The sequence below is a fragment of the Pungitius pungitius genome, chromosome 14, assembly GCF_949316345.1.
Source record: "Pungitius pungitius chromosome 14, fPunPun2.1, whole genome shotgun sequence".
NCBI lineage: Eukaryota > Metazoa > Chordata > Actinopteri > Perciformes > Gasterosteidae > Pungitius > Pungitius pungitius.
Window position 1 is genome coordinate 2,235,584 of NC_084913.1, and position 17,521 is coordinate 2,253,104.

Consider the following 17,521-nt stretch of genomic DNA (forward strand, 5'->3'; position numbering starts at 1 on the left):
GTCCCATCTCTCTCTCATCTCGTCCTTCCATGATCATCTCCTTTCAGCCGTTGGCCTTTTTAAGATTTAAAGACACTTGTTCCGTACTTCTCTCAGGCATCAAACACACACAACCTCTTTTTTTGTCACAATACCTCACAGAGCTCCCCCCCCCCCCACGTTTCCTTCTTCTTCTGCTGTCACACTGAGCAGTGAGGGCGTTCTTCCTGTATTGCTCTCTAGTGGACAGTGAATAAACTCGTCAATCACTCCTTCAGCGTTCATATTTTCTTTAGGGTGTGAAACCCCCCCCCCCCCCACCCCTCCCTCTGAACAAACACCCCCTGCCCCCCCATCCCGTTTTTTAATCACTTATTTTTGGGAAGTAAACCATGCTGCTGGACTTCATGACGTCAGCCAGACACGAGCTCTCTAGCGCTGCCTGGTGGACGGATTCAGGCGTCTTTTGTTGGTCTCAGCCCCCCCCCCCCCCCCCCCACACACACACACATCCACTCTTTCAGCCCTTCATGTCGATGGATGAGATTGAAGAACAAACCTGTGGAGCTGACGAGTTTTTGTTAGAGGGTGAAATCTGGATTTGACAGAATAACAGAATGTGGCTCATCGTCAGCATTTCTTGTGATTTTTTTTTTCTTCCTATTTAGACTTTGGTCAAATGAGTGTAATGAGTTTTTAACCAAATAAATGTGTAGTTGCTGGTTTGACGGCGTCACCAGTACACTTGAAGTGGAGTTGTGGTATTTACTACTTTGAAAAACTAAAAGAAAAGGACACCGTTGCTGTATGATGTTGCACCATTTTTTATTTTTGTTATTATTAACGTGTCTCAGATTGCACTTTCTTAAAAAAACATCTCTTCACAACAAGTTGAAGAAAGCCAGGATGCCAGGTAAGAGGCGGACTGCACGCTTCCCTCAGACGGGAGGAACGGGAGGACAAAGTGAGTTTGGAAGATGTGAGAAACGTCGGCTCCACGCGTCACAGCTGGAAACCGACCCCCCCAGATGTGGCCTGGTGTTGCCGACCGGTCTGTTTTTAGGGGGGCGAGGTATGGCATGGGAGATGAATCCTAATTCTTCCCTTCAAGCTCCTCCATCTACACCTCCTCCAGACGTCCTTTGCCTCCGCACTTCATGAGAAAACCACCTTCACCGCGGAAAACTCTGCTTCTGTCGCTCCGATTCTAAAATAAATGACCCCCAAAAAGATCTCTAAGAAGCAAATTGTTTATTTAACAGCCTGCCACACTAGAAAAAAACGGTTCAGACGGATAAACCCACAAAGAAAAAAACCCACACGTCTAAGCTCCAATCTCACTGCAAATGTTCAACAACCAAAGTCCCTCGATGCCTTGATTTCACTGAGCGACGTTCAAAAAAGAAACGTTAAAACCGCTAAAAAAACAACTAAAAGATGTTTGTTAGAAAGTGAAAAATGAATTTGTGTCACTTAATAAGAATAAAAATAAAACGATGGCACTGAACTGTAAGTCACTCCTAAACGAGGTTAATGAGAGCGAGTGACGTCCACTTAAAAGAACAATAACAGGCTGCACCACATGACCACGCACTACAACAATAAAACATCTGAGCCCATGCCATATCCATCCAAAGCACCACAGTCCCCTCGGATACCGGCACCGCTGAGCTTTCTTCAATAAATAAAAGTCACGTGTTTCTTTGATTACTTTGGTCAGTGCAAAGAGAAACTTTGAGTGGTCAGAGAGGCGCGTTTGTTTTGCAGCGTGAAAGGACAAACGGCTCCGCCCACCCTCCTCTCGCCATCGTGTTATTGGTTGGATTCCAACACCGAACATAAAGGATGGAGTCATCAAACGCCACTCGCCAGCTTCGACAGGAGCGACGTGCGGTGGGTCCCAAAGACAGCCCCCCCCCAATATGGGAGGTTAGACAAAGCAGGGGGGAGCAGCACTTCAAGGCTCCAGTTCCGTCTCCTCCTCCTCCTCCTCCTCGGCGTGTTTCTGCATGTGCGTGTTCACCAGTATGCGCTGCATGGGAGAAACACGCTCTGAATGACGCCCCCACACCAACACACACTCCTCCAAACAGCTGGTGCAGGTGGTTAAATACCTGTTTGGAGCGGCTGCGCTCACAGAAAACCTCCTCGCAGTTTTTCCAGCGGCACTTGATCAGCTGGGAGCTGCCGGCGGGGGGGGGGTGGTGGCCGACCAGGTGGTGCTGCAGGTGCTCCACCCTCCCGAACACCAGCGAGCAGCCGAGCCACTGTCAACACAAGAAGATCAGCAACTACAGCCGATACTACGGGGGGGGGGGGTTTATGCATTCACTTAAATAAATACAAACAAGATGGCCCTGCTTTGTAAACTGACTATGACATCATCAGCCGTCCTCTTACCCGGCAGCGGTAGTTCTGCATCACGTTCAGCTTGACGGCCTGCACGCTGCCGTCATAGCAACCGCTGTAGATCTAAAAAAAACAACATAAAACACAATTAACAAAGAAAAACATGACTTTTTTATAATGCAACACATCATTTCATACAGTTAAAACCAACAACGTCCTCTCATATTCCCTTGTTTAATCTCACATTGTCCCAAGCACGTAGCTCTGGGACAAGGGGGTGTCTCACCATGTTCTTGTGAACAGCCATGCACATCACCATGTCCTTGTGTCCACCGTAGACCTGCAGCTGGCTGTGAGACTGCGGAGACAAAGACAGGCTCACATCTGATGCTCTAATAAAAGGATGAAGTGACACTAAGAGACGCAGACGGGAGGATGATTCGGACCTGGAGGTCGTAGACGCGCACCAGTTTGTCCAGACAAGCCGTGACCATCACCTTCCCCAGGATGGACACCACGGTGACGGCGTGGCTGTGGCCCTTGTAGACGCGCACCAGCTCTCCGGTCTGCAGAGGAAGTCCGTATCATCAACACAATCAAACTTCACAAACGTGCAGGAGGTGGGAAGAGAGACTCACGTGGATGTTGTGCGCGTAGACACATTGGTCACTGGAGCCGCTGAACACCAGGTCATTGGCCACCTGAGAGACAGAGACACATTGAACCCTCACCTCAGGGACTAGACGTTCGACTTATTTTAAATCATCGGATGGATAAAAGGCAGCAAAGCTTCACTAATGACAAATACTTCCTGCTGAGTTTCACTCAAACTACATCTAAACACGGCAGACTAAGCGCCAGAGGACGGCGCGTTACCTTCATGCACAGCACCGCCTTGCTGTGGCCCTGCAGCGTGCGCAGCAGCAGGCCGCTCTTGGCGTCCCTCACGCTGATGGTGCTGTCGTAGGAGCCCACCAGCAGGATCTTGCGGGCCCCCTCCTGCGACGAGGCCAGGCAGCTCACGGCCCGCGGGCCGTGGCAATCGAACACCTCCGCCTCCTTGTTGGTCTGAACGGAGGAGGACGACGTGGGAATCAGAGCCCAATAAGTGGCCATAAGACATAGAGCAGCCCGCGCCGCGTGCCTCACCTTGAGGTTAAAGGTCACCACCGTGCCGTTGGCCAGTCCGGCGTATAAGGTCTTCCATCGGTTGTGGAGGCAGAGGACTCGGTCCGGCAGAAAGAACTGCTGCTCCAGCTCCTGTGTCTGTGGACGGGAAACAGCAGTAAAGGAAAAAGAACCCGAGTAGGCAAAGCGCGATGCTCGTCATTCATTGAGGGGTTTGGACCTTGAGGCTGTAGCAGCAGATGCTCTGGTCACTGGAGCCCGAGTAGAGGCGGTGATGCAGGCTGACGGCCGCCGACACCAGCAGGCAGCTCACCTTGGATCTGTGGCCCTCGAACACGCCGACGCATTTGTGACTCTGCGAAGGACACACGAGACGGTTTGAGTATTACAACCCTGACCCCCGACACCACCTTCCCCCCCGCGGCCACACCCACCACCAGGTCGAAGGCTTTGATGGTGCGGTCTCCGGAGCACGTGTACAGCAGCCCGTTGTAGACCTGCATGGCGTTCACCGCCTCCTGGTGGCCTTCGAACGTGCCCTCGGTGAGCAGATCGTCCTCGCCGTGGTCAGAGGACGCGTCTGTGTGAGACACACACACACACACACACACACACACGTTTTACTGTTTATCTTCATCACCAGAAGCTTACTCAGTCACTAAAAGTCAAACAACACCTCCATGAATATCTTTGCCCATAAAAAGTAATTTGGGCTCCCAGTCTTTTTTTAAACCTGCTCAGATGGCGTTTCTACTTCAGGCTGCTTGGGGGGGGCTGATTTTTAGGTTTGTTATAATGGTGTGACTCATGGACCCTTCACTGCCTCCCTCTCTCTGGTTACTGCTCCGCATGTCGTACGAATCGGTCTCTGAGTAGAACCCAGACCTCACAGCATCATCTTCTTACCTGAGGAGATCTTGGCCAACGTGGTGGGAAGCGGCAGGTCGCTGTTCGGAGAAGAGAGGAATGAAGAGAGTTCTTAATCCCAAACTGTCTGTGATTAGACCTCAAAACAAAAGGTCATCCGAGGTCTAGCAGAACATTAACACAAACACCTGGTTCTGATATATTCTCATTCTGGAAAAGCACATTATATTTGAGGTTTGGTCTTTACGTCGATAAAGTGTTTGTTTGCTTGACAGGAGAAGCGTGTAGGAGGAGTTCCAGTGGGGGGGGGAGAAGCAGCCTCACCTCTCGGAGGACCGGCACACCTCCATGTCACTGGTGGAGGTGACCTCGTTGCAGGCCAGGCTCCGCGGCTCCGGCGTGGAGGAGTCTGGGACCTGAACCGGGGGGGCGGCGGTGACCTCCATGCTTTCTTCTGAATCCAAGTGCGGCGTGGGTTGAGCCCCCCTGTGTCCGGGGGACCTGTCGACCCGCTTGAGTTTGACGGCCATGAACAGCTGCCCGCAGGCCTCCTCGGCGTCGCCCCCCCGGCCCTCTGACGGCGGCGTGGAGGTGCTGACCACGGAGCTGCCGCTCGGCCTCCTGCGCGGCCGCAGCCACCTCGGCCTCGAGGCGTCGCCGTCCACCTCCGTGTCGCTGCTCTCGGGCTGCTCCACCTTCTTCAGCACCTTCCTCTTCTTCAGCTTCCTGACGCGCTTTCCGCCCCTCGGGTCGGACGGGGAGGCGGGCGGGTGGAGGGCCGAGGGGGGCGCGAAGGCCTGCGTGGCTGCACAGTCCACAGCAGAGGGCGCCTCAGAGCTCCTCCTGCTGGCCGGGGGGAGGTTGAAGGGGGTTTTGGAGCTGGGAAAAGAGGCGACCTTTTCTGTTGTCTGGACCAGACCCGATAAGCTCTCTTTGCAGTCTGCAGGGTCGTCGAAGTTCTTCCAGCTTTGTTCTGTGTACGTCTGCTTTGTTTCAAGTGATAGCTGAAAGTTGGGGCCGGGATCTGTTCCAGAAACACACAGATCAAAACATTTAATGGACATGAGAATATATGGAGACATTTTCTCTTTTTCCCCTCGAGTTTCTTCTCTCTACATTTAAAAAGCAAACGCTGACGAGACCCTGCAAAACACGTCTTTGAGGGCTAATGTGCTGAATGCATCTCCGTCCTCACTCAGGATCAGGACCCGTTGCATGAAAGCATGTGAAAAGCGCTGCACGGCGTTACCTGGTGAAGAAGCTGCAGGAGGAGGGGGCAGCAGCTCTGGGGTGGTGCTGTGAGCACTGTGGGTTTTATAGTCCACAGGGCCCGGCTCTAAGTCCACATGAACAGGAGACTGAGGCTCCTGCTTGATGACTAAAGGCAAGAAGGGGAGGATGGAGGTGGGAGGGGAGGGAGGAGAGGCAGACTCGGTGAGAGGACTCGGACCGGGTGCAGCGGGCGCAGCGGGTGCAGCAGCGACAGAGGAGAGCAGCACGGAGGACGGCGCGTGAGGTTCAGCTTCTGCTGAGTCCATCTTTTCTTCTTTCACTTTGGGCTGAGGGGCTTCCTCCACGTTACCTGGTAGGTAACACACGCAGTTAGAATAATTCATTCATTGTATTTCAGTCTCAGTTTGTGCTCACTAAGCAGGAAAAGTTACCATTTAATAAAATCAGATTCCATGTATTTTATGGTTCTTACCTTGGATTCCTTTAAGTAACTCAATGCGCTTGTTTCTCAGTGTGCTCATCTCTCCGGTCATCTGCGCGAGACAAAATCAAAGAGTGAGTAGTTCTTCTTTATATTACACGCTGATTACTGACATAAAACGAAATAAGGGGCCTACAGGAGTGAATGTGAATAAACCTATTTACCAATAAGTGAAGGATGCTATTGGTATGGTTTTTACCTGCTGTTTAACCACCATGAGACGCTGCACCTCCATGTAGGCGGCCTCCAGAGCGGCCCGGGCCTGGATCAGGCTGCTGTCCACCGTCTGCAGGCCGCGGCTCAGCTCCTCCTCCCGCAGAGACACCGTCAGCAGCTGGTCGATCTGCAGACGCTCTGCAACAACACACGCCTCTTTACCGTCAAGATCCACTTACATTCAAAGCTCCTCAACAGCTGAGACAACTTAAAGACAACAACTATGTACAGGTGCATACCTTTTTTGGATTTGACTTTCCTTCTTTTGCTACTGTGGTTCAAGCAAGATGCCTCCGCACTTGGAGTTTCCTACATGGGAGAAAGAAGTCACATTTAAAAAAGGCATTAACTCCCTTTAACGCTGTCAGACTCTCAATGGTGCGTAAATAAAACCCACAATGCAACATGACTAGCTGGTGTTCATGTGTTACGCTACATCTTGAGGACATCTCCATCCTTTTCCACACTCATTCCCATTCTGCGCCGTTTCCTTTGCTCACCTTGGCTGCTCTTCGTCTCTTTCCGGTTCCCTGACCTTCGCAAAGCTCCGTCCCGGAGCTGCTGTCCCCGAGCACCGAGTCGGACCCCCGCAGAGCCCTCGCCATCACAGACGGCAGCTCGTCCGGCTGCTTCTGTGCTCTGGCCTCCGACTTCACCTCGTGCCGGTGGTCTTTGTTTCCTGGAGCCAACGCCGGGTCGGCAGGAACGGATCCCTGCGTCTCTGAGCCGTCCCTCTGCTCCGTCTCCTTGGTCATGAGGGACGTGAACAGGGAGTGGGCGGAGCCCGGGGCGACGCTGCTCTCCGACAAGGAGCGTTTTCGGGAGGTGGGCGTGGCCACCAGCGACTCCCACTGGAAACCCTCAAGCAGGGAAATGTGGTATTCCTCCTGGCTCTGGTCCTCCTGGTCCATCGGGACCATCTCGATGCCGAACCTGGAGACATAGAGGACATGACGTGAGTAACTGAACACAAAAGAATCTCCCTCCTAATGTAACATAGTGGAACACTCACCTCGGCATGCCTTTCCCCTTGTCCTGCTTCTTCCTGACCTCCTGGTACACCTGATCCCAGTTCACGTTGCGCCGAGACCCGGAGGCGCTGAGGAGCTGCCTCACGGTCGGCTTGAGGCCGGAGTCCTTCTCCGTGTCGCTCCTCCGCGACTCGCTCAGGTTTCTCACCCGCCTGGCGATGTTCAGGTTGGGCTCGTGGCCCCCGGCTTTGCCCTTGGAGCCGATGTGTTTGGTCAGGTCGCGTTTCAGGACGGGAGGCGGGTCGAGCCTCGGCTCCTCCGCTGCCTCTCTGCTGTCCGTCTGAGCTTCTCCGCTCCTGGAGGCGTCGCTCTCCGAGCTCGGCCCGCTGCCGGCTGGCGAGGCTTCGTCCGCTCCCTTCTCCGCCCTCCTCTCCTCCTCCTCCTCCTCCTCCTCTTCCTTCTCCTCCTCCTCCTCCTCCGCCGCAGGCTCTGAGCTCTCCATGGTAGAGGTGCTGACCTGCAGCGATTGGAGGAACTGGCTGCTGTCTGAGGAGTGCGAGGCGGGCTTCTGGGCCGGACAGGTAGCTGCATCCTGCCCGTTTAATTGGTTCGCTCCTGTGGGCCTCTGCTCACCCTGCTGGTCCTCCGCGATGTGCAGCGTCACCTCCGTCCTGTTGTTCCGGGCGCTGTCCGAGGAGACCCTCTTTTCAGACGCGACCTTCGGGGCTTTCTTCAGCGTTTGCGGGGGCTGCCGTTCTTGCCTGGACTGAAGGGGCCCGGCGAGCGGAGCCTGCCGGCCCGGTCCGCTCGGCCTGGCCGTTGTTTTTGGTTGTGCGCTCGCGTGGCTCGAGGCCTTGCTGAGCTGTGCTCCGCTGTCGAGCAAAGGAAGTGAGGACGCCGTGTTATTTTTATGCGGCACCGGCGGCTTTGCCTTCTGATTGGAAGGGCCGGATGAGGCGTTCTGGTGGGCATCTCTCTGAGCACCACTGCTGCTGCTGCTGTTGCTGCTGCTGTTGCTGCTGCTATTGCTGCTGCTGCTGTTGCTGCTGCTGTTGCTGCTGCTGCTGTTGCTGCTGTTGCTGCTGTTGCTGCTGTTGCTGCTGCTGCTGTTGCTGCTGTTGCTGCTGTTGCTGCTGTTGTTGTTGTTGCTGCTGCTGCTGTCCCTGGATTTGGTTTTAGGGTTTGTTTTCTTCTTTTTTTCTTCGGCACTTTGTCCACTCGAGGAGAACTGCTCCAGTTTGTGTTCTGGTCGGGATGGTCTGTTAACGGCGCTGGTTTCCAGGACCTTGTCTTGTGTCTGGGACTTGGGGACTTTGGCGTACTGCTCCGATGAGTTTGGGTTTGTGTCCTTTTGAAATGCAGGTTCAAAGCCCTTTGTGACCGGATAGGGTGACCAGCGACAGGCTTTGTCCAGCTTTGGATTGCTCCCAAAGGTCTTAGAGCTCTTTGTGTTGTTGTGGTCAGGTTCTCCTGTTTGGCCCCGACCATTCTGAGACCCGTCGCCTTGCTGACCCCCCAGCTGACCTTTAGCCTGGGCCAAAGAATTGTGTGACGTCGGGGGAAACGGCCCGAGAAAGTTCACAGGACGGCTCCTCTGGGAAATATTGTTTCGGCCGTAGACGCCGTTGCTGCTGCCGGCGCTACTGAGCCACGGCAGCCGGCTGCGCTGATTCCCAAAAACCGAACCCTGATCGCAGCGCTTTTTGCTAAAATCTTCTTGGCAAGGCAAGCTTGTGCCAGCAAACTCCCCCGGTGGCCATCTCTGATAGTTGGGAGGCTCCCGGGCGTGCCAGGTGGCGCTCTTCCCCTGCGTGGCGTGCTGCCAGGGCTGTACGCCCCCCGCGTAGCCGTCGTACTGGTCGCCGCCGTACCAGGTTCTGTTGTGACCGGATCCACTGAAGCCCTGTGACTGCTGCTTCCAGGCACACTCCATCCGGTAGCGCTCCTTAGTTTCTTTGAGCCTCTGCTGAAACTCCTCCTTTCTCCTTCGGTCGGCTTCTTCTTTTGCCAGTTTTGCAGCGGCGGCATTCTTTTCTTTTCTAGAAAATACAAAGACGGATTTCAATGTGTATTTACATCTTTTATCGCTTTCTTCTTGTTTTCACGTGGATAACAGGCACAACATGGAGCTGTTTTCAGAATTAAATGAATGTGGAAAAAACTTCAATATATCAAGGTCAAAGAAAGTGTAAAACTTTTCTTCTGCACTTTTGTTGTATTTCAGACACACCAGAGTCTGTTCAACAATCTCCACGGCAACCGCGTCCCGCTGCCTGCGGTTGTCAGGTGTGAAGGATTGGCTGATTGGTTTTCCTGAGCGTTCTATAGAGGCATTGAGAAGCCAAACGGAGGCAGTTTTCAAGCCCAAAAACCACAATCATAAATCAAAGGAAAATATATGTAATTGATTCCGCATCAGAGGAGCACAGGTTTTTAGTCTTACCATTTGAAGAGGGCAGTGGACACAGTGTGCGCTCATGCTTTTATTTTAAGCTGCGGTTCTGACATACGACTCCGGCAGCAGCTCAGCTCCGAGCTTCAGCTAAAGAAGGCCTGTGAGCTCCACTCAGCCCCGATGTGACTATACATGGCGCATGTACACGAACCACGGGCACCCGAGCTTAATCGCATTAAAAGGTTGAATTTCTCACAGCCACAAAACTAACTATTTGATAACAGTTCACTTAAAGCAACTAACTTGTCACATGTCTTACCTGATCTGGTCCTTCCTCTTCCCGATCAGGTCCACCAGAGCCTGGTCGAAGTACTGTTCGTCGTGGTCGTTCCCCGGGTGCCTTTTGTCGGCGGCCTCCACGTTCTGCTTGTGCGAGGCACTGGAAATGTGGCTGGCGTAGTCGGTGAGGCTCACCACCGTCGCCTTGCACACTCTGCACTCGTGTCCGCAGTCCCTGGGGAGGGAAGGCGAGAGCGGGCGTTCAATCGTGCCTTCGGGCATTGTTCTGCTCTGGTCTTTGTTCCGTTACTTAGGAGTCAAAATAAAATCAGGAGAGGAGAATACTCAACGGTCCTTAAAAAAGATTAACTTGTCCAAATTCTCTATCTGTCACGGATCAGGAGGTCGCTAACTTGTAATTTTCTCTTGTTCAAAAAAATCTTCCTGATCTTGTTTTGTTTTTGCCTTTCTTCAGCAGGCCAGAGCGAGGGTGGTGGTGGTGGGGGGGGCAGCCAGGCTGGAGCCGGGCGGCGTGGAGTGGAAGGAGGCACGGCGCCCTCAGCCTAGTGCTCTTTCATGATGTGTCCGCTGCGCTCTGAGACCCTGCAGAAGGCGATGTCTGTATTTGATCCTCACACTCCGCCCTGACCCCCCCACACACCAGCATGTGTTATTAGAACAGGCCTGAGCCTCCCGCTGACCAATCCTGAGCAAAGCCTACGTAACTGGAGCCTCGTGCAGCTGCTCTTACAGCCTCCACTTCAGATCCTCTCCCAGAATGCCCCCCCACCCCCCGTGACTTTCTGGATCCTTCTCATTTCTCTTTTTCAGATCTGTGTCATGGCAGGCTGCCATTTTTTGACCTCTTGTACAGTTGGCAAAGTCTCGTTCAGGGAGCTAGGGTTTCTTTGAAGTTCTCTCTCAGCTGCGGTGCTGTGAGCGAGGATCCATTCCTCCGCTCAGATCTGCATCGAGCCGTGGCTCAAGTCAAGCCTCAGCGACCCCATTGGTGACAGTTCTCTCAATCACCATGCGCTCTTCTTCTCTGTTATAACTATCTGTACCTGCTGCAGGCTGTTTGAATCATTACCTTCCCTTTCAAATGCACCTGGCAATCAGGTTTATCAAAGTGGCGTCTTTGCACGTCAATGTTTGTAACTTAGCAACAACTCCGTCCCTCAACCGAGTATTCGCTCCGCTCCCTCTCTGCGAAGGGCCACATGCTTTTAATAATCTACACGGGGGTCACAAGACCGCCAGATGCCTTCGATGGGTCACGCCTGTTGTTCCGGAGAGATTGTGTCTAAATATATGTTCCACGGTTGAGACAGCTGCCCACGTATCCACTCACCGGATGACTGTGATCGACACGTGCATGTGTGTGCACACGAGCCGCATGACCCAAATACGTTTGTGCAGAACTCTTCCATCAGTCGTCATTGGCAACGTGTTTAACAGTTACGTTATTGAATAAGATGCGATCGTGATAGTGAACCGTCGCCTAGAACTTTAGAACCGTGATAATTTGTAAAACTAAATGTTCTCAAAAATGTCAAAAGGTTTGAGTTGTGAAATGTAACTACACGATATCTGTGCACGTTGTGTATTTTTGGGGAAACAACTCACCGGCCTTTGAGCTTCTCCAGCTCACGGTGGTGCAGCATACTTCTCATGTGCTCATCCATCTCCTGCAGATTGGAAAATAAAGTTTAAAATGTATCCATTCAATGGATTTGGTGATACATATACAGTATATTCCTTTACAGGTAAATTGGATTGAGCTAAACCAACCATTGAAATGCCAAATTAGCTGAAAACATATTTATCTCAAGATAAAAACAGGCCTGTTGTTTTAATTCCTTGGACTCATTTGAATAGTGCAAAATATATTTCAAATGGTACATGAACACAAACAGTCCCAATACAATGTAGGTAGAACAATGCTGAATGTATCATTTGTTAAACTCCTTGTTGTGTAACTCCAGAGTCAATGTAGCCAGAGCTCCTCAGCGTCTCACCTGAAATACTATTACGCCGTTTACACATTTAAAGTGTGTATGTGAATGTGAGGGGGAATTACCTGCTTGGTGGAGTAAACTGTTTCACAGAGGATGCATTCTCTGTTTCTCGCCATCTTAAACACAAGAAGAAATCATTAAATTGTTATTGTCACTGCAGAGAAATGAATAAAAATAAAAAGTCTCATCAATCAAAGCTTCACTAGGACAAAGCAACAAACCACCCTTAATCATGAATGTAATATGTGGTGATGAGTGTGGCTTAACTGTAGATGGATATTGTGACTGTACAAAATAATTGTGTGAGCTATCAGCAACAACTCGGACTCATCAAAGTGAGCTCAGGGCCCATCTTCCCTGCACAGCCGCACCAAACTATTCAACGACGTGCCTCGGACCCGCAGTCCAAATGTCAGCGCGGAGTCCAACCAGGACGCCGGTCTATTTGCAGTCTGCTGACAGAGCGGCTCTGCGGCCCGAAGGCACTGTCGCAGCAGTGTCTGAACTTGTTGAATGTTCACAGACGGGGACAGAACCTAACGCCACGCGGGTCAAAGGCTGGTCACGAAGCGCCTGTGTCTTTTTAACCTTGCCCTCGTAAGAAGAAGCAACTCACCAAGTGGGGCCCTGTTCTAAAACGTTACTGGTTCATAGATTGTGGGACGAATAAGTTATCTTTACAACCGCTTTAGTACCATACGAAACCAAACAAAAACCACAAAGAAAACATCCCGCCATCGCTATTGTTGAAGTTTTGGACCGTAAAATGCTAAATTAGAGAGAAAAATCATTGAGAGTAGTCAGCAAATTTGGGAATTTTGTACAATGATCGCATGAGGGAGAATCCCAGCAACACTGAAAGTAGCTCCAGTCATGTGTGTAATTATCTAGTAACGGCTTCACCTTCAAGCGATGATTTAGGACAATTCGGGATAATGAAGGCATTTGTTTGTGTTTTTCTTGTATTGAAATAACGCTTGTGTCAAAACATTTAAATACGATGAAACCCATCAGCCTGCTCTGATGGAGATGGTTGAGAGCAATAAAGGTTTACATTGCAAGGTCGCCCTTCGACACGGGGGAGGGGGTCCATCATTATTTCTCTCCACTGTCCAAAGCACCAGAGGGCAGATACTATAAAACCAGTGTGATCCGTGGGTCATAAGTCCTCTCAGTCGCTGCAGGACACCAAATGAATCAGATGCACCTGAGGTGTTTGCTAAAATACACAGTGAGAGGAAGATGTTTAATGGGGGAATATTTCACCACAGAGCCTTTTCTTTTGCAGACAGCATGCAAAGTAACGTGGACTCCTCAAAAGTTAGCCAGTTAGCAAACACAAGCAGTTGAACCAAGCCTGCCTGCCCGAACCAGTTGAACAATGGATTGAACAAAATTAGCAGTGGGCTTACTTTGTGAAGAGGTTTATCATCTCAGTCCACTGTGGTTTTGGTCACAAAGCTGCGGTTATAACGCAATCACAGGTAGTCTGCTGCGGTAACTGATACCTTGCAGTTCAGTTTAAAAAAAATCAACGTTTACGAGTAACTTCAGCTAGCTAGCTAACGGTTGATTTGTTGTTAGCCTAACTTAGCTGTAGTTAGCTGCTCGTTCCCAAGAGTTTAGATATTACCGTTCCCTTATAAAAACACGTCAAAAGGCGAACGAGACGCCAGCATGAGGGTGTGTTGTAAAAATAATTAACATTAACAATAAAGTAAGATAGTTAGCAAGTTAGCAACAGCATGCTAGCCTGCGAAACCGACGTTACCCCTGGTTAGCGAAACGTAAAATACTTGACGTTAACTAACTACATTGTAAGAGTGTGATGAAGTACAGTTACATTATTTTTAGACATTGTAAATTCTGAAACGTTGCTGTTGACTACCTTTATAACACCCAAATGTGTGTGGGGCTACTTCATGTTCTCATCCACCGCTGAAGCTAAAAACAACTCCTTCCTCCTCGCCCCTAAACTACAACCCGTGAGGCGTTCAGGAACACCTCTGTTAAGAAATACCGGAAATCGTATTCGATGTTTTGGAAAATCTTCACAGCAGGTTTGGAGATTTTTTCCCCACAAGTAACCCAGTCCATCAGAAAGTTACACGAATAAGAGCACGTTTTATTTATGACCCACTTGTAAGAAAGAAGTGCCCAACATTGAATAACGTGACTGCTATTCCGTGGAGGAAAAAGTCGAGCTGCGTTCAAAACTACTCGTGGGTCGGACATTTCCAACTTAACCAAACGGTCCAAAATCAGGACGACAGAATAATTACAATACAAACCAAGTTTAATCAAGCTGAGAATTATATTTCGGGGAGAGCCCACATTATTTCATTCACTATAGTTTGACAAATTGGAAAGTTTCAAGCAGCACCTGCTTCTTAAAATCCAAATCTAGGGTTGTCATTCACTGCAAAATTTAGACATAAATGTTAATTATATTTTCCAAAATTCCACTACATTGAAAAAAAAAACACAATTGAGACATTAATTCAAGTAAACTCTCAAAACAATGAATATAGATTCTTACTTATATGAATTTGAAATCCAGCGGCATTTTAACCAAAGCTCCCAGATTTGGGAGTTGGGTCGTCGGACTCATCTCTCCCTCCGATCTGAACACCTAATCACACGTAGGGTGCTGATGACTTCAAGGTCCGTCGTCCTTCCTGATAAGCTTAGACCAACCCTTACCTTTTGTCTAACTGTTATTTCCTGTGACCCCGTATTCAATCATCGTGGCCGGTCAGCGAGAATTCAACTGTCTTGTTGTGAACTAAAGTCTCAGAACCTTCAACAATAAGGCCGGGCTTTTTGTGCGTGTTCCACAATGACCATTTATATCGAGACGTGGTTACAAAATACATTCACATAATGTTTTTTTGGTTTTTTTTTTTACAAAAGAAGCCATTTTGGGGTTCAGAGTGCTCTTTATGTGCCACCGTCTTGTAGAGAGGGGGCTCGGGGCGATGGGGGTCAGGGTGACCCTCCTCCCCTCCTCAGCAGCTCACGCAGGAATGGTAGTTGGGGATCATGACCTTGATGGCTTTGAGTGCATCCTTCCCCCCTCGCTGCTCCAAAATCTGCAGAGTCTCCTCCACCAGCTCGCCGAGCGACGGCTTCTTTGGGCCGTAGACGACGGCGTGGGGGGCGTCTGGTGTCCCGAGGAAACAGAGTCAGGCGCACAGACTCGACAGCTTGACATTCGAAGGCTCGGGTCGGGAACCGCCAGCCAGGGACAGATGTGTTCCTGGTGGGGTCCACCAGCGCTGCGACGCAGAAACCCGCCCTCAGAAGGGGGGGGGGGGTGGGGGGGGGCGATTTGACAGCTAATCCAGACCTCAGCAAAGACTAAGATAATGTAAGCCAATCAAAGAGACAAACCCTTCAACGCGGGTGTTGATTAGGGGGCTGAAGGGCTCTGTTTGGATGATTGATTCGCCGCGTCGGACTCAGCCGGGTGGAACTTACACGTCTTGCCCCAGAACTCGCAGAAAACCCGGAGGAACTGTTTGAAGTGCGGCACCAGGGCCTCTCCCACTCGGTCGGCCGACTTCACCAGGTGCTGCAGGACCTTCATGGTGGAGCACATCACGGCGTTGTTCCTCGTGTCCAAGGCTTCTGCGGAGGTCAAAGGTCGGTCAGAGGAGCAGGGCCCCCGGGTGCAACTGTCACTGAGAGTATAGAATAGACCCCCTCCGCCCCCCCCCCTGCACTCCTCGGCTAGACTTACTCCTGATGGGGGCAATCAGCTGGGGGACGACGGGCAGGATCTTGGGACCCCCGTGGTCCAAGATTTCGTGGATTCCTTGGACGGCGATGAAGTTGTACGGCGCGATGCTTTCAGCCAGGCCATCGAAAAACAGAGGCAGGAAGTAGTGGTAGTCCAGCATGTCCAACTCCACCTGAGGTCACAGGGGGGTATTTATACTACACGGATTACCAGCGAGACAAAGGCGAAGGGTTTCTGAATGTCAAGGACATTTGAGGGAACATCTGGCTGGTGCTTTCAGCTCACCCTTCATATGTTTATTATTCATTATTCTCTTTTCTTAGTTTCCTCTAAATTCTTATTCTCCAGGGGGCAGAGCTCTCCCCCTCCCCTGCTTAAGACCACCATCGCCTTCCGCTTCGCTGGTGATGATGAGGATGAGTGGAGGTGGTGTGCGTCCGATACCTTCCACTGCACGCTCCTCCCTCCCTCACGACAGTCCTTCTGAATCGGGACGTCCCCGCGCTCGTACAACTTTCGGAAGACGGTGGGTCTGCAGGGGCCTTCGTTGAAAACCGCTGCACGCGAGGGACTCGCCGCCTGCTCGGGAGACAGAGGGGACAAAGGGAGACACAGAGGGGACAGAGGGAGACACAGAGGGGACAGAGGGGACAATGGGAGACACAGAGGGGACAAAGGGAGACACAGAGGGGACAATGGGAGACACAGAGGGGACAAAGGGAGACACAGAGGGGACAAAGGGAGACACAGAGGGGACAATGGGGACAATGGGAGACACAGAGGGGACAAAGGGAGACACAGAGGGGACAAAGGGAGACACAGAGGGGACAATGGGAGACACAGAGGGGACAGAGGGAGACACAGAGGGGACAATGGGAGACACAGAGGGGACAGAGGGAGACACAGAGGGGACAATGGGAGACACAGAGGGGACAGAGGGAGACACAGAGGGGACAATGGGAGACACAGAGGGGACAGAGGGAGACACAGAGGGGACAATGGGAGACACAGAGGGGACAGAGGGAGACACAGAGGGGACAAAGGGAGACACAGAGGGGACAGAGGGAGACACAGAGGGGACAATGGGAGACACAGAGGGGACAGAGGGAGACACAGAGGGGACAGAGGGAGACACAGAGGGGACAATGGGAGACGCAGAGGGGACAGAGGGAGTGATACAATCATTTGTAACACGTTGTCCATTATATTCCATGACACTTTTTAAATGTTTTTATAGTAAGAATAGTCTGGATTGTTCAAACAGCAATAACTTGAAATAACTCACCATGGAGTTCTTCATGGAGGCGGCTTCTGATTCCTTGTTTACTCCGAACATGTTGGTGATTTTAAAAGCAAATCTAAACCTACATACTAACGTTAACTAAGTTACTTCAACGAAAAAACAGCTGAATACAACTTTTCCGAGATCTCAAAAGGTTACAAAGGATGATGCATTTTTTCTTTTCGCAGCGGTTGCTAGGCAACCGCCAAGGACGCGTTTGAACAGCAGCCGACCTGATGACCTCACCACCTCAGCTGGTCCTGCCAATCAATAGGTTTCATTAAAATCAAAGAGTGATGTTCATATTGAGACCCACGGGTCGACGTCACATGGGACTGAACGTGTGACCAGTGAAACCAGTGAAACCAGCGTACCTCACCCACATGCCTGGGATTAGTAACGACGTAATATATATAGAAGACGGGGGGAAAGCATTTATTGGACACCTACCACCTACTTATTGTGGCAGTTCAGTCCTCGCTGAACGCGTCTCCCAAACGGCCATTTAACGTGACGTAAAGAGTTGTGTTGCGTTCAAGACAACTCGGAGGTTTCCAACCTAAGACTCCCAAACCGTTAAT

General features: G+C 51.0%; 2 protein-coding genes across 2 annotated transcripts; both read right to left on the reverse strand.

The window, feature by feature from the left end:
- Positions 1-787: 787 nt before the first annotated feature.
- znf106a (zinc finger protein 106a) lies at positions 788-13,905 on the reverse strand. The gene is made up of 22 exons (XM_062557406.1): positions 13,805-13,905; positions 11,979-12,032; positions 11,525-11,586; positions 9,939-10,133; positions 7,266-9,263; positions 6,754-7,186; positions 6,493-6,562; positions 6,237-6,391; positions 6,029-6,089; positions 5,573-5,905; positions 4,648-5,347; positions 4,363-4,403; positions 3,891-4,036; positions 3,677-3,811; positions 3,478-3,594; positions 3,205-3,396; positions 2,967-3,029; positions 2,775-2,894; positions 2,615-2,686; positions 2,380-2,451; positions 2,094-2,246; positions 788-2,011 (listed from the first exon to the last, which is right to left on the reverse strand). The coding sequence occupies exons 2-22, from the start codon at positions 12,030-12,032 to the stop codon at positions 1,937-1,939; spliced, it is 5,247 nt and encodes a 1,748-aa protein (XP_062413390.1). The 5' UTR covers positions 13,805-13,905; the 3' UTR covers positions 788-1,936.
- Positions 13,906-14,465: 560 nt separating this feature from the next.
- On the reverse strand, positions 14,466-17,440 carry LOC119228198 (parkin coregulated gene protein-like). The gene is made up of 5 exons (XM_037487611.2): positions 16,944-17,440; positions 16,103-16,237; positions 15,659-15,830; positions 15,397-15,546; positions 14,466-15,079 (listed from the first exon to the last, which is right to left on the reverse strand). Exons 1-5 carry the CDS (start codon positions 16,992-16,994, stop codon positions 14,925-14,927), a joined length of 663 nt encoding a protein of 220 aa, XP_037343508.1. The 5' UTR covers positions 16,995-17,440; the 3' UTR covers positions 14,466-14,924.
- Between the last annotated feature and the right edge of the window lie 81 nt (positions 17,441-17,521).

What these genes read in the sequence shown, in the direction of transcription:
- znf106a (XM_062557406.1), bottom strand. Translation starts at nt 12,032, where the DNA reads ATGGCGAGAAACAGAGAATGCATCCTCTGTGAAACAGTTTACTCCACC. An exon ending in GTTGGCCAAGATCTCCTCAG is followed by an intron (nt 4,037 to 4,362) that starts GTAAGAAGATGA and finishes TGTCTCACACAG; the next exon opens with ACGCGTCCTCTGACCACGGC. An exon ending in AGGCGGTGCTGTGCATGAAG is followed by an intron (nt 3,030 to 3,204) that starts GTAACGCGCCGT and finishes TCTGTCTCTCAG; the next exon opens with GTGGCCAATGACCTGGTGTT.
- LOC119228198 (XM_037487611.2), bottom strand. Translation starts at nt 16,994, where the DNA reads ATGTTCGGAGTAAACAAGGAATCAGAAGCCGCCTCCATGAAGAACTCC. An exon ending in CCTCCATGAAGAACTCCATG is followed by an intron (nt 16,238 to 16,943) that starts GTGAGTTATTTC and finishes TCTCCCGAGCAG; the next exon opens with GCGGCGAGTCCCTCGCGTGC. An exon ending in CGAGTTCTGGGGCAAGACGT is followed by an intron (nt 15,080 to 15,396) that starts GTAAGTTCCACC and finishes TCGGGACACCAG; the next exon opens with ACGCCCCCCACGCCGTCGTC.